Source organism: Nuphar pumila, chromosome 15, assembly GCF_984573655.1.
Source record: "Nuphar pumila chromosome 15, dmNupPumi1.hap1.1, whole genome shotgun sequence".
In the NCBI taxonomy this organism is placed as follows: domain Eukaryota; kingdom Viridiplantae; phylum Streptophyta; class Magnoliopsida; order Nymphaeales; family Nymphaeaceae; genus Nuphar; species Nuphar pumila.
In genome coordinates, this window is record NC_143263.1 from 33855873 (window position 1) to 33877671 (window position 21799).

General features: G+C 38.6%; 2 protein-coding genes across 3 annotated transcripts in view; both read left to right on the plus strand.

Moving 5' to 3' along the window:
- LOC149815074 (protein tesmin/TSO1-like CXC 2) overlaps nucleotides 1-3371 on the plus strand; it is a 33632-nt gene extending 30261 nt beyond the window's left edge. Inside the window, exons 5-11 of the mRNA XM_089990474.1 lie at nucleotides 218-1005; nucleotides 1069-1143; nucleotides 1225-1411; nucleotides 1494-1589; nucleotides 1696-1762; nucleotides 2109-2271; nucleotides 2366-3371. Of these exons, the coding sequence (XP_089846600.1) occupies nucleotides 218-1005; nucleotides 1069-1143; nucleotides 1225-1411; nucleotides 1494-1589; nucleotides 1696-1762; nucleotides 2109-2271; nucleotides 2366-3062 (2073 nt within the window). The 3' untranslated portion in view covers nucleotides 3063-3371. The remainder of the gene's footprint in view (nucleotides 1-217; nucleotides 1006-1068; nucleotides 1144-1224; nucleotides 1412-1493; nucleotides 1590-1695; nucleotides 1763-2108; nucleotides 2272-2365) is intronic.
- A 14831-nt stretch (nucleotides 3372-18202) lies between these two features.
- The window catches only part of LOC149815075 (Class II aaRS and biotin synthetases superfamily protein), a 31768-nt gene continuing 28171 nt past the window's right edge, over nucleotides 18203-21799 (plus strand). The window contains exons 1-2 of one of the 2 annotated variants that reach the window (XM_089990029.1): nucleotides 18203-19743; nucleotides 21255-21434. In XM_089990029.1, the coding sequence (XP_089846155.1) occupies nucleotides 18319-19743; nucleotides 21255-21434 (1605 nt within the window). In that variant the 5' untranslated portion in view covers nucleotides 18203-18318. The remainder of the gene's footprint in view (nucleotides 19744-21254; nucleotides 21435-21799) is intronic. The other variant, XM_089990030.1, reaches the window with a different exon arrangement.

Below are 21799 nucleotides of genomic sequence, written 5' to 3' on the forward strand. Positions count from 1 at the left end.
ATACCGGTGAGGTGTTCTTTCAAGATGATGGAATGGCATGTGCCTTTGTTGTTCTGGGTTTTCTTCTTGCTTATGAAGACTACTGCAGTTATTTTTTTCCAACTTTCTGTTACGTGTTTTTGGTCGATTTTAATCTTTAGTAGATATTATTTGGATCCCCAAGTTTTGTTTCCATTGATATCATGGAAATCACTGACAATCTATGGGGTGTGTGCAGAATCAACGTGGCTTACCTAGGCGTTGCCTTGATTTTAAGGCTGCAGAAGCTTGCGGGAAGAGTATAGAGAGTAGCTGTAACTCATGTAATTCTCCAATTGTTGTCACTGATGCAGTGGAAAAATCACCAGCAACTCTCATTTGTTCACATGCAAGTTCATTTGATGATGAAGAACGTGAACCTTCCACAGCCAACAAATCTATAAGCTGCTTCCAAGATGCATCTTCTGAATTTCCATCTTTCCTGTACAAGACTCCATGCCTCGCTGAAAAAACTGACAGATCTGTCCTGAAGAATGGAAGCTCTTCTATGGCATGCCCAAAGCCATCAGGAATTGGCTTACACTTAAATAGCATTGGAAACATGGTGGCAAAGAATTCCCCTTGCCAGATCTCCCTTTCTAGAAATGATCATGCAAAGTTACAAGTGGAAAATTCATTTTCTGGAAGTTTCCAATGTTCATCAGATGGTGTAGAATGCCATTTCCAGAATGCAGGTTTAGCTGGGAAGCGTGCAAGTTCAGGCTCTCCTGTGACATGTCATGTTGCTGAAGGCATGGGCATGAATCAAGAAGCATCTGAAGTGGTCACCCCAGATCCTGCCTTCCATCCTTTGCCACTAAATGCATGTAGAATGAACAGTTTCATGAATTCTGAGGTCTTGAGTAGTGATCTAACTCTGGTTGAAAATAAAACACCTGCTTCAGTGGATGGATGTGTCTCACAAGAGGAGATCGATCAATTAAGCCCTAAAAAGAAAAGGCAATACTTCATTGCTGCTTATTTTATGTGTTTATTTTGTTCTTTCTTTTGCACGAATGTTGGCTATATTTAGTCTGTTGATCTTATCAGGAAAAAAATTGTCAGTTCTACGGAAAAGGAAGGTTGTAAACGCTGCAAATGCAAAAGGTCAAAATGCCTGAAACTGTAAGTGATAATGTGCATGATCATATATTCTTGAATATCCATGATGCTCCTTTATGACCTTTAATATTATACACGTTGCAGGTATTGTGATTGCTTTGCTGCTGGAGTATACTGTATTGATTCTTGTACATGCCAAGAGTGTCTAAATAAACCTGAACATCAGGATAAGGTTATTGCAACACGACAGCTGATAGAATCTCGTAATCCTCTTGCATTTGCTCCAAAAATAATTCGCCGTGTTGTTGAGACTCCAGTAACTGGCAGTGATGTAAGTAATCTTTTGCCCTTTTATTTCTGCTAGAGCATTCAGTTGTCTTGGAGGTAAATTGAGGTACTTGTCATTTCCACAGGGAGAAAGTAATGAAACACCTACATCAGCGAGACATAAAAGGGGATGTAACTGCAAGAGGTCAAATTGTGTTAAGAAATATTGTGAATGCTACCAGGTTTTGGTTTCCTCAGTGTATATCTGTTTCCATTTTTCTGTGATTACCTGTACATATATTTCTTTAATCATAAATTAAACCATCTATTTCTCACCCCATCTTCAAGGCTGGTGTAGGATGTTCTGATGGTTGCAGGTGTGAAGCTTGCAAAAACATATATGGCAAAAAGGAAGGTGAGATTGATCTATTACCAACATCCTCATTACACATGCATGCATGCATGTAAAAGCTATTGAATTAGGAAATTGATTAGATGTTCTTGCAAGTCTGTTTATAGCATGTAGTTAACCCTGAGTTGATCATGAACCAATAGACTGCAAGTTATTGGTTATAACGCTGTCCATGTCTCTTACTACAATCACCAACTAGATTTTCTTTAAATAATTTGAGTTATCACTGATATTTTGTAGAATGGCTTCATGTTTCTTGTTTGTAATTCTACCAAAATGAGAACATCTTTTGCTGTTTTGAAGTGGCTCTAATAGGATCTCATTTCCAAATGATGCAATTTACTTGTAGGATGTCTCCAATTGGAATATAAAGTAGCTGAAGATGTGGGATGGGAGAAGGACCAATCTGAAAATAATTTGGCTGCAGTTAAAGTTGATAAGAATCTCTTTCATGCGGACAGATGTCATCCGAATAATCTTTCACCTATCACGCCATTATTCCAATGCTCAGGGTATTCCTTAGCTGTTTGATTTTAATGGCAATTGGCAAGCTAATAATACTATTCAGGTTGATTTCTGATTTTCTTGGTGTACCTCTCTGTTCAGCCATGGAAGGGCATTTTCTAAACCTCAACGTCCTACAAAGAAGCATCTCTCTTCACCAGAATCAGAAGTTTCAAACCGTAACTTTGCCTTTGGGAGGCCCCCAAGGACTCTTGAGAGCACAAATACTGATAATTGCAGGTTAGCAACATATACACAAGAAAATGCAGATGCAGCTGTGTGTAAGCTGGGTCTGCATGAGTTGAAGGTCAACGAAGTAAATCAACTCTCCCCAGCATGGGATCAGCTGGAACTATGCTCCCTCACACCATTATCATATCCTTCTTCAAGTGTTACTGCTGTTGAATCTACAGTTGGTGATCAAGTTTCAGATGTTCAGTCTCGCCACAGAAATGTGTTTTCTTCCCGCTCAGTTGATTGGCGAAACTCCCCTGTTACTCCAGTGCATCAGATGGGCAGTAAGAAGGTTGTGTCTGAACCAGATTTTGATTGTGGGATTCATAGTAATGTGGATGTTGAGACACCTGAGATACTTAAGAGCACAAACTCGCCAATTAAGGTGGTTAAATCCGGCTCTCCAAATCAAAAGCGGGTTTCGCCTCCACATATTTGCTTGAGTGACTTGGCAAGGTCTACCTCATCACCTGGCCTCCGAAGCATCCGCAAATTCATTCTGCAATCAGTACCTTCATTCCCTCCACTCACTCCTTACTGTGAGAGCAAGGGAAATGAGAAGTGAAGGCTGAGGTCTTTAGCCTTAGTTTATTCATCATTAGAAGGGACAATGTTGTTATGCTTTTATGTGTATGTGCAACCCTTTTTTCCTTTCACTATTTAAATTTGCACGGGTAGGAAGAGTGGGCTATTTGTCTTTTAGCCGTAGTATTTGCCTGTTGCTGTTTTTCATGCCATTACCTACATAGTAACCATTCAGAAGATATATGCAGAACCAAGTTGCCATTGCTTGCGAAAGATATATGCAGAACCAAGTTTGATGATTGTACTGTACTGATCATGTTTTAGGGGAGATTTCTTTCTTGTTGTTTTATGAATGTTGTTCATTAAGATCTGTGGAGATGGACAAATTTCTTGCCTTTTGATATTCTTTCTTGTTGGAATGATAGAATCGATAAAACCACCTTTTCTTCTTCTTGTATATGTAAAGTATTTGTCTATCATAAACGTTCATAAAATAACAGTGACACTCAATATAAGAAGTTGAAAGCTACGGAATGTCCACCATCGTTTTTCCATGAGTTAAAATCACACATGATTGAAGCACACCTCTCAGTTAAAAGGCTATGGCAGACTGCATCTTTTAGTTGTGAGTCCACTGTGAAGCCCTTCGATGCAGAACAATGCTATTAACCTACTACTTATATCTGAATGCTATTTCTTGATATGTCTGAGGTCAACATAACTGGATTCTTTTTGCTGACTTCCTTGGGTGTTGAACTTTGCACTTAAATATTCTTTTACCAAATGGTTAAATAGGCACATTTCTCATATTCTTGGGACAGTTTTCTCCAGTCATTTTTGAAGTCTACAGATCAACATCATAGTGGAAAAAGCTTAATGGGAAATGTCTCAGCCATGAAATTCCCGTGAGATTTATTTAGTTTATTTGGGTATTCATCAGAAAAATCTTGGAGTATGTAAACAGCTATATAAATAAAAGGACTAAAGAATCAATTGAATCTCTTGTAGCTTAATAGAGCAGTGAGATGAAAAAGTTTGGGAAGTGATTATAGTGTCAAAAAATTATAAGCTTTTGGATGCTTAAAAGTTCTATGTATTTTGACCTTGTCAAGATATCTATGTATATCTAATTGAGTGAGTTTTTACTGGAATTATCGATCTATGTTTTCAAGAGAATAAGAGGCATCAGCATTTGTCACCATGGTCTTTGTTCGGCTTTCTTTCAATGGCTTTATTTCTGGTTTCATTGCCAAAACTATACTAGAGCACAAGCTCAAGTTTAAAGATACTTTATATTTAAGCTATGCTTGGGAGCCTTGTGTCGAGACGGTTTCCATGTGTTGCCTAAACAAGGAGTTGGGATTCATGGTATTTCCAAATCCACAAGATGTTTGGGAGCTCATTGTGGATTTCATGTGGTTTTGACATTTCCATGAATTGATGTTGGCTCCCAAACAACTGTCATGTCATGACATTTTCATGAATTAATTTTGAAAATTCAATTGTTGTGTTTTTGTCTTCTCAAAAGAACAACAATTTTCCAATTTCATCTAGTCCATCCCTAAAAAGGACTGCACATCATTCATATGAAAGTAAACATTTTTAAAAAATAGTGAAAATATTGGATCAAATAGATGAGAAAGAGAAAAATGATGCCTTGGAAATGTATATCAATTTCAAGAGTTGCATGATTTTTTGAAAACTAAAAAAGAAGAGAGAAAATGATCCAAATGTATGATAAAGAAAACGAAAGTAACAAAAGAAGACGCCTCAAGCCCCTTTCCCTCACTCTCCAACTCATGCTTCCACCACTGCATCATCAGCAGTTCTATCTATTTGTACACCCAAATAGATGAAAAAGGACATGATCAATCACAAGTCAGGAGGAAGGAGAGAAGTAAAAGGGTAAGAGAGGATATAGAAGAATTGATCAATTAGGGAGGAAGAGGAAGAGAGGAGAAAGAAGAAACTGGGTGCTGAAATCGTTCAAGATGCATCAGAGTGGCGTTGTGGTTTGTGTTGCCAACGACTACCTATCTAGGCGGGAGTCGTATTCTTGTATTGGGGATGGAGTTGTGTTGCCAACTCCAGCCTTAATGCACGTTTTTTTACTACACTAGGGCTCTTAAACATCCAAAGGCAACAGTGGAAACCACAACACAACACCTAGATTGTGGTTTCCACGTTCCCAAACATAGCCTTAATTATGTTCGTCACAATTAAACATGGTGGTTAAATGTCGCGAATTTTTGGTTTTTATCACCATATGTGGAGCCCCATTATACCACTTATTCTAGCAAGTTTTTGTAATGGGAACACCTAACCACTGTCTAAGTTGCTCGAATTCATCTAGTATTCCATTGCTCTCTCTCTCCCTCTCTCTCTCTCTCTCCATTTCTATAGTAACAACTAGGGATGGCAGTGGGGCGGGGCGGGGGACAAGGTTTCCACCCCCGCCCCGCCTCAAAATTTTATCCTCCACCCCCGCCCCGCCTCCGCGGCGGGGATGGATTTTATCTTCCACCCCCGCCTCCATCCCCGTTTCATACCCTTCATCCCCGGTCCAAACGGGGCGAGGTGGGGCGGGGCCCCGCTTTCCCCCGGTCCACTGCCATCCCTAGTAACAACACCTTTTCTCTAATATGTTTGAGATTTTTCTCCCCATTTTATGTTTAACTATGTTCTTGCTTGTTCCCTTTGTGATTGTTGCTCCGACCGTCTAAGTTGGGCCTTTCAGGCAAATAGTAGACATAAATTACTGCTGGAGCCGACCCCAAGGGGTTGCCCACTTGGCCTTGGGCTTGGGGATAGAGAACTTTCCCCTTCTATTCCAAGTTGAAGTCTCCAGTGGGCACCCCCTTTTGCAAGGTGAAGCATAGTCGAGTGGAGTACACTACGGTTTTACGCTGTAGGACGGCAATCATAAATATATTTGAATAGTTATTGGCTTCGGCTTTGCTGCAATGGATGCACGCCCTGATTATTGAATTCTCGATGTCCTCTAACTTAAGCGCCTTAAACCAACCTACCTAGCTAGGCATGTGGAGCCATTGTGGGCAAAATCAAAGGAGTTATGAAATGAAATTTATATATTGTGCATCTCAGAGTCAAGTAGTGTTGGTATGGTGGGTCAGGTTGTGGCACTTTTCCTGATTGTATAAAAAACTTAAAACGTGTGCAATTTATTAACGAAAAATGATTGTATTATCTTTGTAAAATAGTGCAATTTCGAAAATGCATCACAATTTGCTGAAATCTTTTTATGTTCAAAATTTTGATTATAGACCTTTTTTTAGGATATTTTTACCTTTTGCACAAGCCAACCTGTTGATGTTCGTTATAGATGCATAAGCCATCAAAATGTCGTAACAACTCAATAAAAAGGAGATTCACATGAACATTTCACGGACCTAATAAAATTTGCATAAAGTATTTGTGAACATGACCAACTTAAATCCCAACACAGGAGATTCACATATGAACCTTTTAGAATTTAAAAGTTCCAGCTCAACAAGTTTGCTCTATATATTTGTGCCAGTCCTAACATTCGTGCAAGCGTCATGAGAACATCTTTTAACTAAACCATTGCTTAAACTCAGGACATACATCCGTAAATGTATGTTCAACCATCACAAATGTTTGTTCTGAATGTCCTTACCTTTACATGTTTTCTTAATCGAGTTTCGCAGGTTCACGTCACATATTTGAGGACGTCACGACCTTTGCACAGATACCATGCGAACATCCTTAAACTAAAAACTCATATAAAGTTTGGATGTATGCCTACAAATATATTCACAAATGTGTGACACGATGTTAGAAACTGAACTCCCACGGAGGACAATTCTACAAATTTTGGCAAGCTGGACATAAGGCACAACCCAAGACAGAGGCATGTACCATGAGCAGGAGTGGCGTGCAGTGTTAGTGGGGGGGAGAGAGTTGTCTCTTCTGGTCAGCTACATAGAGAAGCGTAAAGTTAATGAAGGGTCGATGACAAGAGAGAAAAAATACATTCCTTCCGAGTCAATGACGAGCATAAAAGAGAGGTGAGAGAGAAATATGTTCATTCAAAGAACAAGAACACAAACCAAGAACGAAGCTTAGAGAAATCTTTAAATAAACTAAGCATGATACATCTATATATATATATACATATATATATATATACAAATGAACAAAACAATGAAATACACAGGCACAATCCCATCTTAGATAGGAGTCAGGGGGCATCCCACCAGAGTCCTAGCCTGGGTAGGATTTAAGGCTGAGTCATCTTTCCTGAAGTGGATCCTGGGGCTGGGTGGCTCCACTGAATCGGATCCTGACTGCGGCGGATCCAGGATCTAGTGCTGAGGTGGATCCTCTAGGTTGGACATGGAGCAACTTCTCTGGATCAGATCTGAGGCGATCCATAACAATCCACCCTCTCAAATACTTCTTGTCCTCAAAAAGGGTCTCTGGATATTGAGTCGTTATCTGGTCTTTCTATTCCTAGGTCGCTTCATCAATGCAACTTCCAGTCTACTTATCTAACCACTCCATGACCAAACGACCATCCTTCCACTGCCTTCTTTTTCCAAGTAAAGAAATCTAGATCCAAGTTTCCTCAAACTCTGGGAACTCCATTTTCACCCTGTGGTCATGTTCTTGTCTATCTATGTAAAATGGGTCCATCTCTGGGGCAAGGCCCATAACTCGACCAACACCCTCACCTCATTCTCTTCCACCTCGTTGTGGTTCAATTGAACCTAGACCTCGATGCACCTGCGGGTTACAAAACTGGTTTGGGTAGATTTGATGTTGATTTAATGAGTAATATGCTTATATTTGAACTTGGGTTTGATTTGGATATGGGTCAAGGTGTAACACCTGCAAATTTTGTTTATCTTAACTTTTAAATTTAAGTAAAATTCATGTTAATTTTGGGTTAAAATCATGTTCAATTCAAGCAAAATTCAAGAGTTTAAGTTAAACTAGGACTCTAGTTAGATCTGTTATGAGCCATTAATCTTGTAGGAGATCCGATTTGGCAATTTTGAATTTTGGTTGAATTATAAAATACATTTTTCAAATTGGACTGACCTCTATTTTGGCTTTTTTTACTTGAATCACATCTAGATATAATTTTTTCAAAATTGATCGCATTGTATTTTGGACCCACCCTAGAGTCCTAATAAGATGCCACAATAGTATATAGGACCCAAAGGGTCATGCTCAGCCCAGTGGAGCACCATGTGTCAATACAGGTTCTATAGGGGGCATGGAGGTAGCCAAGGGTATAATGGACATTTGCACCATTTCTATGTCAAGTGGCGACTTTAGAATGCATAGAGATCCTCCAGGTGGATTCCAGGTCATTTGGTATTTTTGTTTTAAATAATAGATTATGGATAGGTTATATATAGATCCAAATATTAGTATTTAGATCCAATGCATATTTGGATTAATATGTATTTCAGATACATTTGATATAAATCTAAATCATATTAATTATATCCAATGGGGGCTTGGATTAAATTTTGGATCTTGACTCTTAATTAAAGAGTTTGGATCGGAGTTGATTTGGTCAATTGATCCAATCTCAAATAGATTGGACCTATAGGGTGAGAAGTATCAAACAACATCATTATTATTTCGATAAAAAATTTAGTTGATTGGTGGCTCACCTATTAAATCAGAGTCAATCTTGACGTTCCTCATTTCAAGAGCATCTAAATCTACTATCCACACACCCAAATTGGTATTGATTTGAGCATTTTATCATTGATCGAAGTTCATGCCTAATTGTAGGTTGAAAATCAACGTTTTTCAGTATCAACCAAATTTTCTTGTTGATTCGTGTGGGTAAGATTAAATCTAAGACTACCATAATAAGTGGTGTTTCAATGCCTATCAAATCAACTATTTAAACATCGAATTCTATTGAGTTTTTGGGTCTTTAGGCTTTCCAAAAGGTTACCATGTTACTAAGGCCCAAGCCAAGGTAAGAAGTCCCTACCTTTCTTCTCTAGCTTAATTAATTTTGAAAGCTAATGTGTTAAGACCCATAATTTATTTTTTTATTTTATTAATAAATAAGATTAATAGATATTAACCTCTTATATTAGAGACGAGACTCTTGCTTGAGATCATCTATAAATAGAGTTTCTCATGAGGAAGATTACCAAGGTTAGTTATCTTTTTCTCATTCTCATTAGAATTCTCTAATAACTCTCTCTACCATCTTCTACTTCTTCTACTATTCGTGCCTTATGAGGATTCCTCTTGTTTTGACCTTAGAGGGCATTGAGAATGCCTTGACTACTAAAATAAAAGACCCTGATCACAAAGCACCTGAAGCAAATAAAAATGCTTATCTTAAATATAAAAATGTTAACATGTTAGCCAAAAACCATCATGCTCACCTACTTGGATGACTATCTCATTAGGGTGTTCGAAGATTACCCTATAACAAAGTCAATGTTTGATGCTATTTTAAAAGAATATGATACTACCTCTGAAACTCACATTCAATTGCTCTTGGGACAATATAATTCATGTAGGATGCAAGAAAATGACAATGTAGTTGACCACGTGAATAAAATGTTAGTAATGGCAAAAGACTTGATAATTGTTGAGAATGTGATTATTGATCGTATATAGATATCCAATAGTCTGTGTAGTCTCCTATCTTCATGAAAGATTATTCAAACTACTAAGCTCTAAAAACCTAACACTAGAAGAGTCACTACAAGAAAAATGTTAATTAGCGACGGATTTTTTCTGTCGCAAATTAGCGACGGATTAGCTAGAGAAAACTTTCTTCATGAATCCGTCGCTAAGTAGCGACAGATTAGCGATGAAAGTTTTCTCTAGCTAATCCGTCGCTAATTAGCGACGGATTAACGACAACAATTGTTTCGTCGCTAATTCTCAATACCAGAAAAACATTTTAGCGAGGGATTTAGCGACAGAATTTTTCTGTCACTAATTAGCGACGGATTAGCGATGGAAAAATTCCGTCGCTAAATCCCTCGCTAATTTTCGATTTAAACCGAGCACGAAATTTTCCCTTTCTCCCTTTCGAAATTTAAATCGATCGCACTCGATTTAAACCGACTTCTTCGGAGGACGTCGACGTCGGATAGTGCGTTGGAGAGCATGTACATGAGAGTGGAGGACGGCGACGCCGGAGGACGGCGACGCCGGAGGACGGCGACGCCGGAGGACGGTCGGCGATAGCTGGAGGACGTCGGCGTCGGTTCACGGAGGACGAAGACGTCGGTTCACGGAGGACGGCGACGTTGGTTAATCACGGAGGATGACGGCAACGCCGGTTCACGGAAGATGACAGTGCCGGTTCATGGAGGACGGCGACGTCGGAGAGCACCGATTCACGGAGGACGGTTCACGGAGGACGGCGACGCCGGAGGACGGTCGAAGATCGCTGGAGGATGTCGGCACCGGTTCACGGAGGACGACAACGCCGGTTCACGAGGGTGGCGACGCTGGTTCACGGAGGATGACGGTGACGCCGGTTCACAGAAGATGATGGCGCCGGTTCATGGAGGATGGCGACGCCGGAGAGCATCGGCTCACGGAGGACGACGGTGACGCCGGTTCACGGAGGACGACGACGCCGGTTCACGAAGGACGACGATGCCTGTCGGGTGCGGTATAAGTCCGGCTTATTGCTGCCGGAATACCGCCCGACAGGGATCATTTTTTTTTTATTTTTTTTTAAAAATTTAGCGACGGATTAGCGACGGATAATGTCCGTCGCTAATTTGTCGCAAATTAGCGACGAAATTAACGACAAATAAGTTTTTTCGCTAATTAGCGAGCAAAAATTCGTGATGGCCTCTATCCATCGCTAATCCGTCGCTAAACTGTTTAGCGACAACTTATCGACGGATTAACGATGGATATAAGCCGTCGCTAATCCATAATTTTCTTGTAGTGAGTTGTCTGCTCAACTTAAAATTGAGCAGCAACATATGCAACACAAAAAGAAAAGCAAATTTCATTTCAATAAAGAAGTTCCAAACAATAGCCATAGTCCTTCTAGGCGCCTACATTTCAAAAGAATTTTTTTTAAAGGTAATGGAAAATTTGATAAAAAAAAAGGTCCAACATTATGCAAACCGCAGGCAACCGCCTCTCAAGTGAAGTGTTTCAAGTATGAAAAACCTGAACACTACAAGAAAAATTGCTCGAGTCAGATGAACAACAATAATAGCAGGAACAACAAAAATGGCAAGCAAATGAAGATACGTGATATAATCTGCATGATATCATAATGCTCATATGCAGACCAGGCACTTTCTGGATGGTGGTGGACTTTGGGGCGATATGACATATAGCTATGAGCAAAGAAGAAATGGTGAACACGATCGAGTATAAACCCATGGAACATCGAGTGTACATGGGAAACAATACCTACTCTGATGTTATGGGTGTTGGGACTTATCATGTTGAAACTTCAAGGAACAATGTTCTGTTATCAAATGTTATGTTTGTACCATCCATGAAATGAAACCTAGTGTATGTTCCAACATTGATTGCTAAGGGTTTTGAAGTTAGGTTTTTACCTAAAAATGTTACTATGGGAAAACACGGTCGAATTCTGTTTGATGGGGTTTTTGATAAACAACAAGGTTTGTTTAAATTTTTTGATTTTGAGATGAATAAAATTCTATCTATTTCTGCTTATATTGATAATGTCTTTGATGTGGATGTGAATGTATGACACCAAAGACTCAAACATATTAATTTAAAGAAAATGAAAAAACTTGTTGAATTAAATCTAATACCTGACTTTGATGAATCTTCTTTTCACAGATGTGAACCATGTATTTATGGTAAAATGACAGGAAAATATTTTTTACATAATGTAAGTAGAGCATCTAAATTATTAGAAATCATTCACACTGAATTTGTTGTCCCTTCAAGACTTAAATTCATAAAGAAATGCAATATTTCATATCTTTTATTGATGACTATTCAAGATATAGTTGTGTATATCTTATAACATATAAGTATGAAGCATTAAAAAAATATCGTCAAGAAGTCAAAAACTAACTTGATAGAAAGATTAAAGTGTTATGGTCCGATCGAGGAGGAGAGTATACCTTAAATGAATTTTTTAAATATTATAAGGCTAATGGGATCAAACCACAAACTACGACTCGAGGCACACTTCAATAAAATGGTGTGACTAAAAGATACAATAAGACCCTTCTTGACATAGTTAGATGCATGTTATCTAATGCTTCATTACTCAAATTATTTTGGGGAGAAATGATACATACAACAACATATATTTTAAATAAGGTTTCTTGTAAGGCTATTGTCTCTATACCTTATAAATTATGGACTGAAAAAAAACCTAACCTAAGTCACCTTCGTAGATGGAGTTCAATAGCTCATATAAAGGTTATAGAGCGATCAAGAGATAAACCCGATACAAGATCTATAATGTATATCTTTATTGGATATCCCAAAGGATCTAAAGGTTATATATTTTACCATTTGAATAAGAGTATAATCAAAAGTAGAGATGTTGTATTCTTAGAAGATCAAAACATGGGATAAATTATTCTTGAAATAAATGGATATGATCCTCTTGATTTATATTATGACTCTAATGACTCGTAAGAACATTTAAGTAATGATGAACTATCGACTAGTTCTCTATCTTCTTCGTATCAGACTCAGGTTGGCCACAAGAGGTCTTGGGATCCCCCGTCTTACTTCGATGACTGTTATGTCTACTTATCAGAAAAATTGTGTAATGCCTTAGACCTTGATAACATAGAAGATAATTCATCATATAATGAGACAATAAAATCACGTGAGTTAACAGACTGGGTAAAAGCTATGAACGAGAAAATTGAGTCCATTGAAAAAAAACCAAGTCGAAAAATTGACTGATTTACCTAAGAAAAGAAAAGTTATTGGATGTAAATGAATTTTAAAGTAAAAAATTCAAGTCCAATGGTAGTATTGATAAATCTAAAGCAAGGTTGGTAGCTAAAAGATTTTCACAGAAAGAAGGGTTAGACTATGTTCATATATATTCACCTATTGCAAAATTTGCCTCAATAAGGATAATTCTCGCTATTGTATCTCATTGCTATCTAGATTTACATCAAATGGATGCTAAAACCATATTCTTTAATGGTGAACTTAAGGAAACCATTTTCATGAAACAACCTTAAGGCTCTATTATTAAAGGCCAAGAAGATGAAGTATGTAGGTTGAAAAAAAAAACCTATACTGACTCAAGCAATTACCACGTCAATGGTACTTAAAGTTTTATAAGGCAATTACGTCATTAGGGTTTGTAGCAAATAAATGTGATCACTGTGTTTATGTCTAGAAAAGTGGGAGCAAATTTGCTAGCATGTCACTATATGTGGATGGCATTCTTTTGACTAGAAATGACAGTGATATGATTGTCAAAATCAAGTCATGGTTAAATTCTCAATTCGAGATGAAAGACATGAGAGATGCATCCTATGTTCTTGGAATTAAAATCACTCGAGATAGAAATTTTAAACTTTTAAGCTTGAGTCAAGAAAGATATATAAATCATATACTCAAGAAATTTAAAATGAGTGATTGCAAACCTGTTAGAATGCCTGTGGTAAAAGGTGTCAAATTAAGTAAGAATGATACTCCTAGTGATGGACAAGAAATACTAAATGCCCCTTATGCACAAGCTATTAGAAGCTTGATGTATGCTATGCCATGCACAAAGCCTGATACCAGCTTTGTTGTTGGCCTCGTTAGTCGCTACCAAAATAATCCTGGTTGGCCTCACTGACAAGTAATGAAAAAATATTTTGATATTTAAAAGAAACTATAAAATTAAAATTATGTTTTCAAGATGATGATTTAGAATTAACTGAATATTCTAATGGTGACTTTGCAGGCAACAAAGATGATAGTAAATCCACTTCTAGATATTTTTTCTCCTCGAAGGAGGAGCAATTTTTTGGTTATGTAAGAAACAAGGTTGCGTAGTTCAGCATACTCATAAAGAAAAATATATTGTATGCAATGTTGTTGTCACATTTGTCATTTGGATAAGCAGCTTCATTAATGATTTGAAGCAAGATATAACCAATAGGCCAATTCAAATTTATTGTGATAACCAAGCTACCATCTCTCTTATGAAGAGTGGATCGGACAATTCTAAAAGTAAACATATAATGGCAAAATATTATTATATTCATGACATGATTGAAAGGAATGAAATCAAAGTCAAGTACTAATTACCTACATTTGATATGATTGTTGATTCCCTTAACAAAAAGCATATCAGAGGAAATGTTCTTGAAACATGTATCCTGTATGGGATTAAATTTTTTTTGATAAGTCATAATGCTCGATGAGTAACAAAAATATATCTCATTCCAGGAACATTGATGTAAGTAAAATACTCTAATAGTGAGAGGCAAAATTCTGCATCATGATTAATTTCACATGGCCAAGTGGGAGATGTTGGTCATACATGAACGAGAATGGCTATGTTTCACACATGGGTTCATGCATTGAGGAGAGAGGTGAGCCCACTTTCTCTCCAACGCATGAACCTCCCAGTAGTGAGGTTTATCCAAATGAGGCACATTTGAAAGTGCTTCATTTGGATAAACATGATGTGAGGCAGTTAGCAATTTTCTCTCATTGGAGAGAAAATCGGTAGATCTCCCTTGTTGCTGGGTAACAGCTACCCAGGGGTGTGAGAGATACCAACAAACTCTCCTTTATTACAGACGGGGATCTCACATAAGAAAATCTATCCAAAAACATTGTGAGAAATCCCCCCGAAGAAGGTCTATTACGAGATATACCTCTTTGCTTCTTTAGTCTTCATCTGCGCACATTAGGTTCCCAGTTTCCTTCAACCTCCTGTTTGGAGAATATCAATTTTGTTGAAAAGAGGGTTTCTAACTGTAGTTGAAGGTTTGTTCTTCATCCTTTGTGAGACCTTTACCTAGGACCACCCTTCCTCTTGAGAGCTCAGACGACGTTTTGTCAAAGTTTTTGTAGTGTGCTTTCAATAACGATCCGTGGTATGAGCTATCGATCCGCAACACATGCATAGTCTTATCGTATTCTCCTACACAACTTCGTGTTGGATCTCCCTCCCATGTTAAATTTTGATATAAATGAAGGTGATTGGATGTAAGTCTAAGGGAACTTCAATTTTGATTTGGGATAATTTATGACACACTTTTGATCAAGTGACAACATCCATCCCAAGAACTTTCCCCCCAACGACTCTACAAGACCCTCAAATACATCTGTGGCCTACAACTCCATCAACAAGTATGAGAAATGCACCCAAATGGAGGTTATGGACTTCACCTCCAGCCCAAGTGGCATTCCCGGTCACCAATGATTCGCAGTGGAGATTATCATTTCATATCTTATATTTCACTACTTCGTGTAGGGGTAGTGGTACACCAAAATAATTTGCTTTGAAAACTTTTTAAAAATTATATAGAGTTTTTGTGGTGTTCCACTGTCTTTTTTAAGTTTTCAATATATTTTGTAATAATTACCCCCATCACACACACAAGAGAGAGAGATTATGATTTAAGTTTTCAATATATTTTTTAATTATTGAATCCTCAAGGAAGAATGTTGTTGGGGGTGTTCACTGAAGTTTGAGGGGCATCAGAGGCCCTAAGCAATGGACATCTTAGTGGCTAATTCCCTTTTCAATCTCTCAAGAGTACAATGTAGATGGATTCCTGTGGAGTACAATAATGTTTCCAGATGGTTGCCAAGTCTAGAAGTCCTGCTTTGTGATATAGGTTATGGAAGGATGGTTTCCTCTAGTAATAAATTTTTTTATTGTATTGCCATTATTGTTAACTGGTAGGAGTCTGCTTAACCCCTACTTGATAATTCAAAAAAAAAAAAGGAGAACAAATAAAATGTATTTTTTTTTTGACAGCATGAGAAAACGCCTTATTCACTTGTGACCTTATTGGTGTAAAAAATACCATATCTCATTTACCTGTCAAGGAGTGCTGATTTATAGATGTGTTTTACTTGTGAGAAAATTTTGTGTTGAAGGAAAAGTTTTTTCCACTTTTTCATAAACATTTCTCGGCTGTTTTACGCCTTTTACCTAAAGGTTTGTTTGTTTCATTCTCATGAAAGAGCAAGGTCTTTCACAGGAAGGAGATCCTATTTTGAAAAAATCCTGTTAGCTCAGCCTTTCCATGAGAAAGCTTTCATAAGTAAGAGGAATGAATTTACACATAAAAAAAAGAAAACTAGGTCTCAACACTTTTTTACTATGATGATTGGATATTTGTTTCATTTATGATGGGAAAGGAAAAAAAAAAGCTATTGTGCGTTTGCAAATTAGTACATTGGATTGACAACTCCCCCAAACATGAGTTTGGCTCTTCTTTTCTATATAAAAGATACCGACGATAGTTCAAAAATATAAAAAAAATATTAATATTTTTCAAAAGCTGATATAATACTTTAAAAAATGTGATATCTTCAAATTAAAAATATCATGAAACGGTTTTGTAGTATTTTTTATTTTATTTATATTTTTATACACAATATATATATATATATATATATATCATATTTTATATATAACTCGATATTTTTCGGATATTTTCTTGAAAAATATCAAAATATTAAAAATATTTCTCAGAACGGGACAGGTCAGGTTTCTTTCTTTTCCTGTGGGGTCCACGGAATCAATTTAGGCAACTTCTTTTCCACCTACACATCATTGGCTTTGTGGGGGGAAGGTGGCAATCACGATGGGATTATAGTAATGCACGTACGTGGTGTGAGTGAGTGGCTGTCAATAACGTGCTCAGCCGGTGTCAGCAAGCACTTTTCGGGTTTGGGCCAGCAACTTATCAACTCCAAAACCCGATCCGATTCTACTGTGAGAAACGTCTTGCATCTCATGAACATGATCTACTGTCCTCTCAAAGCACAAAGAAGCACCAACTTTGACCGCCTTCTGCCCACGATGTAAATGGTTGGGTTGGATCAAGGGTGCAACAGGGTCGGTTCGGGTTTAGGCCTAGGTATAACTGGAATTGAAGTTCTGAGTGGTTTGACGGGTTATGGTTAAGGGGTTTCGATGGGTCAGGTTTGACTCGGATCCAACCTGCACCAAACCATATAGGGTCAGGGTTTGGTGATAAACAAGGCGGTTTGATTAGAATCCAGGTCAAACGCAAAGGGTCCAATTAATATACAGAGCTGGTATGGTTTATGAAATTTCATACTAGACCCGAGTTTCCGATTAAGATCCACAAATTTTCATTGTAAAAAGATAAAAAAAATGTTATTTTATTGGATGTGTAATCCTTATATGATCCAGTTATGGTTTCTCTTATAGTGGGTCTGATGTGACCCGGATGTAATCCCACTACAAGCTTCTCAAATTAAATCTGGGTTTGCTCCCACCTGGGTCCAAACCAAACACGACCCATTGACGACGCCCCTAGTTACGGTATAAATCAGGTCATTTAAAAGCAGATCGGGTTTTAAACACTCATTTTTTTTGTAATTCAATTTAAAATTAAGCTCAGTATTTGATTCAATTCGATTGGACCTGGGTATGGATGAAAATTTACCTCTATGGTTAATGGGTTCAGGTATAAATCCAGTATTTTTTCTAAGAAGAGGTATAAATTGAGTCGGGTTTTAAACAAATCTGTTTTTTAATTAGGCCGAACATTATCCTTTAACGATATTATGTATATCAATACACTAAAGCATACCGAAGATTACAGATGAAAATAACATTGTTTGAGACAGGTTGGAGTGCAAAGTGGGTTCGGATTTTTGTCGATTAGGCTGGTGTGTTGGTTCCGGATTTGGGTTGGTTCAGGTTCGAGTTGAATATAAACTGGGATTGGGTATAAACTGGGTTTAGGTTGGTTTCGGTTCGGGTATAAATTGCATCGATCCATTTTGTGAGATATAAAAAAGGGTTGGGTGTAAACAAGTTCAGAGATAAATTTTTTCTTACCCAAGAACCAACTTGTTTCCAAGACAGATCTATTTATATTTGGGACTTGACCCGAACCAACGGTTCTATTAAGAGCAGTTGAGGACGTCCGTTCAGATGAGGCAACCAAACCTAGATATGCATGGATTTAGCAATTTCAATGGTTGGATTTGATTCAAATATCCTACCAAACCTAGTTCCGTTAAGTTGGATTTGTTAGGGAAGATAGCGTCCCTCTCCCTCTCCCTCTCCTTCAAGAAGAAGAAAAGAGCCGGCGTCGCTCTTCTCGTCCCCGATCCACATGGAGAGACGACGCTGCGCCTGCGCCGTTACGGTGGGAGGGAAGGGCTCCGTGCTTTCTCCCGAGGCTCTCTTCTCCATCGCCAACGCCATCTCCTCCCTCCACGTCGACCCTTCCCTCGCCCAGAAACCCTCGAACCCTAGGCCCCTCAACCCCTCTCTTCCTACCCCCCACTCCCCCAAAATCCTAACCCTAACCCTCACGCCCGAGGAAGCCAGGGCCACTCTTGCAGTCTTCGTCAACAAGCTCCTCCTCTCCAACTCCTCCTCCAAGTCCTGCCCCTCCCTCGCCCTTTCCCTCGCCGACGCGCTCAATGGCGGCCACGACGTCGAGATCGCTCCCGACTTCTCGATGGTTCTCGCGAAGAACGGAGCTTCTGTGGAAGAAATTGGGTTCTCTCCAGAGGAGTTTGAGTCGGCAGAAGGGGCCGCTTCGGCTACGGTAGCCATCGCGGCGCTTATAGAGCACTCTGCTGCATCGTTGTGCCCGGTGATCGACGCCATCGCTGCGCTCTCGTGTGAGGTCTCTGGTGTCGATGCTAAGGTTTTTGATTTGCCCGTGCCGAGCGAGGGGTTGGGGTTTAGGGAAGTGTCGGATGTGGCGGGAGATATCAAGAGGATGGTGTTCGGGTCGAAGTTCGTGGGGTCTTCGAAAGAGGTGGGTTCTGCGTTTTCCTCAATTCCGTACGTGCACGCTAGTTTGAGAGGTACAGTGAAAGCTGTTCGGTGTCGGGTTAGAGTGGAAATGAATACTTCGCAGAGGAAATTCTCTGGGTATGTGTTTAGCGAGGAGGATTTGGTGAACTTGGTTCTTCCTTTGGTGAATGTGCTGAGGAATTTGGGAGGGAACAGTCTTGCTAGAGCGAAAACATGCCTCGAGTCTATCAAAGATGTTGGTCTGAGAGCGCGAATGATGGAGGTCTTGTTGAAGGGGTGCCCTACTGTAGAATTCGTAAAGGAACGGGTGAAGAGAATTTGGGAAATTGGTGGGTTGGAAGATAAGGGTGCTCTGATTATGCATGACATTTATGACTTGTTGAAGAAAACGAGAGATATTGTATCGTGGGAAGCTGCCGTTGCTATGCTGGTGCTTAGAGTGCGAGAGAAGGCCCTCGCCGATAGCACTAATGAACCGAGGGATAAAGAGAAGAGTGATAAAAAGAAAAAAGGGAGTTCGGAGACGATGCTAGGAAAGGGCACCACAACAATTCGGCAGGTTATAAGTAAAGTTGTAGAATCCAGACTTAAGGCTGAAAACGGAAACGTGGAGGGTAATGGGAATGATGCAGACGTGCTAGTTTGGGAGTGGGCAAGTGTGCTTTGCTCTCTTTTTGAGCCGAAGGATCCCGAGCTCACTGTTCTGATAGATACAGTCAAGGGAATCGTGGAAAGCAATGAAGTCAGACGACTACCGAAAATCCCCAAGGTTTGTATTTGAAGTGCCGCCCTATTATTTATATCTGTGTTCAACATATTTTATAAGGTTTATGAGGTTCGACATATTTTTTTATGGAGATTGTTTCTTTTTCTTGTGCCCTATGACAGATGAGATGGCGAATGATGAACATTCTTGCACCAGTGGGAGCCATTACAACGTTATTTACTTTTTTAGAGGGAATAAACATATTACTACCACATTATTTGTTAGAGATCTACACGAATACAAATGACATTATTAACATGTGGAAGCAATTATACTAACCAGTGAAAGCAATTATCAATTTAATCAAACTTGATACCAAAATACACGAAAGATTTGGTCAATAGTAGTAGCAGTACACTAGGTCGAGGTTGTAATCTACATCTCCATGTGGTGGGAATTATTTTCTTCACCAACCAAGTTGTATGTATTTTTGAATAATCATTTCTACTTATGATGTGGAGTTGGCTGTATGCTGTGTATACATGAGAAATTCTATTATTTATGGTTGTTCTTTCTCTTGATCAGTATTGGTTTGCACTCCACTTCTGTTAGCTAACAACCATTTGGTCATCAAACTTGAATTGGAATTATTTGGAGGCTAATTAGTCTGAAGCATAGTTTCCAGAACAAGAGGTGAGTGTGGGAGGCGATGAACAAAGTGGGAGGTAAGAAGAAAGTCTTTAAAAGATGTCCTGATGTGTGAACTGTGAAGCATGAGTTGTTTAAGAAGCATCAGGGGAAGTGAGTAGGAAGCAACAGTTTGAAGCAATGTTTTCACTAATGCGTTTTCATCTTTTTTCCTCCTACATATGAAGGTTTAATATGGGAAGTTTAATTCTTTCCCCCTAAAGGGAAAGATTCTTGTTGGAAGTGTGCTTCCATTATCAATATTGATTCCTCAATGGGGGGGGGGGGGGCAAGTTTCCACATTTTTCGAACTCTAAAACAGAAATCACATCTTCTTGCACTTTCCTTCAAGCTTCAAAAATATGAAGCTTCATGCTTGGAAAGCACACTCTCCTTGGGAAGTGCTTTTTTGAGGAAATAAGGCACTTTTGGTAATATATGGAATTCTAATGTGTCAAAATTTGAGAGTTGAATGATATAACTTATTCATGACACTTGAAACGAAGTTGTGACTTCGCATTTCCTGTTTCATCCAGTTAGCTACAAAATGCTTGTTTAGACATAAATTGCTCTTTTTTCAGTGCTTAATTGTTTCTTGCTATAAATTTTTTTCTACTTCTTCAGAAATCTTCATGTGAAACTTTGTTTCATGCCCTTGTGTGCATGTGGAAAATTTCATTGTGAGGATTTCCATACTGATACTTCTTTGACAGCATTTCTGTGTGCTCATAAGTTGGTATGCTTAATCAACTATTTCTTTGTGAAGGTGCTATCCTTTTATACCCAAGTAGTTTTCATTCTTTTCTCTCTGTTGCCTTTTTTGCAAACACTCAATATTTTCATTTTTTGGTTATGTTTGACTTAAGATGTGTTGACTTCACTTTTAGGGGACACGCGATTTTGGGAAAGAGCAAATGGCAATCAGAGAAAAAGCTTTTTCAATTATTGTTGGAGTGTTTAAGAGGCATGGAGGTGTTGCCTTGGATACACCAGCATTTGAATTGAGAGAGACTCTCATGGGAAAGTATGGGGAGGATTCAAAGCTGATATATGATCTTGCTGACCAGGTATTTGTATGAGTCTTTCTTGGGTGTACGTGGTGTCTTAAATATTTTCTTTATGAAACTCTGTTAAGACCTTGCTTAGTGATATTAGGATCCATCATAATGTCTTAATATGAAAGTTACTTCTGCTAGATGTAGTTCTCTAGTTGTTTAGGCAGCATAATTTGCTGTTTGATTGATTATAATTAGACCAGTGGGCCTATTTTTTATCTGCAATTTAATTTTGAGTTCTTTCCCACAGTGCGAACCATCGTGTATTAACTGATACTTGATTAGTGTGCATCATGTTTGATTGCACTTCTAATGTATGCATAGTTGCTGAATGCTTGACAAATCCTCCATTAAAGTCTTTGATTCACTGAACAAGC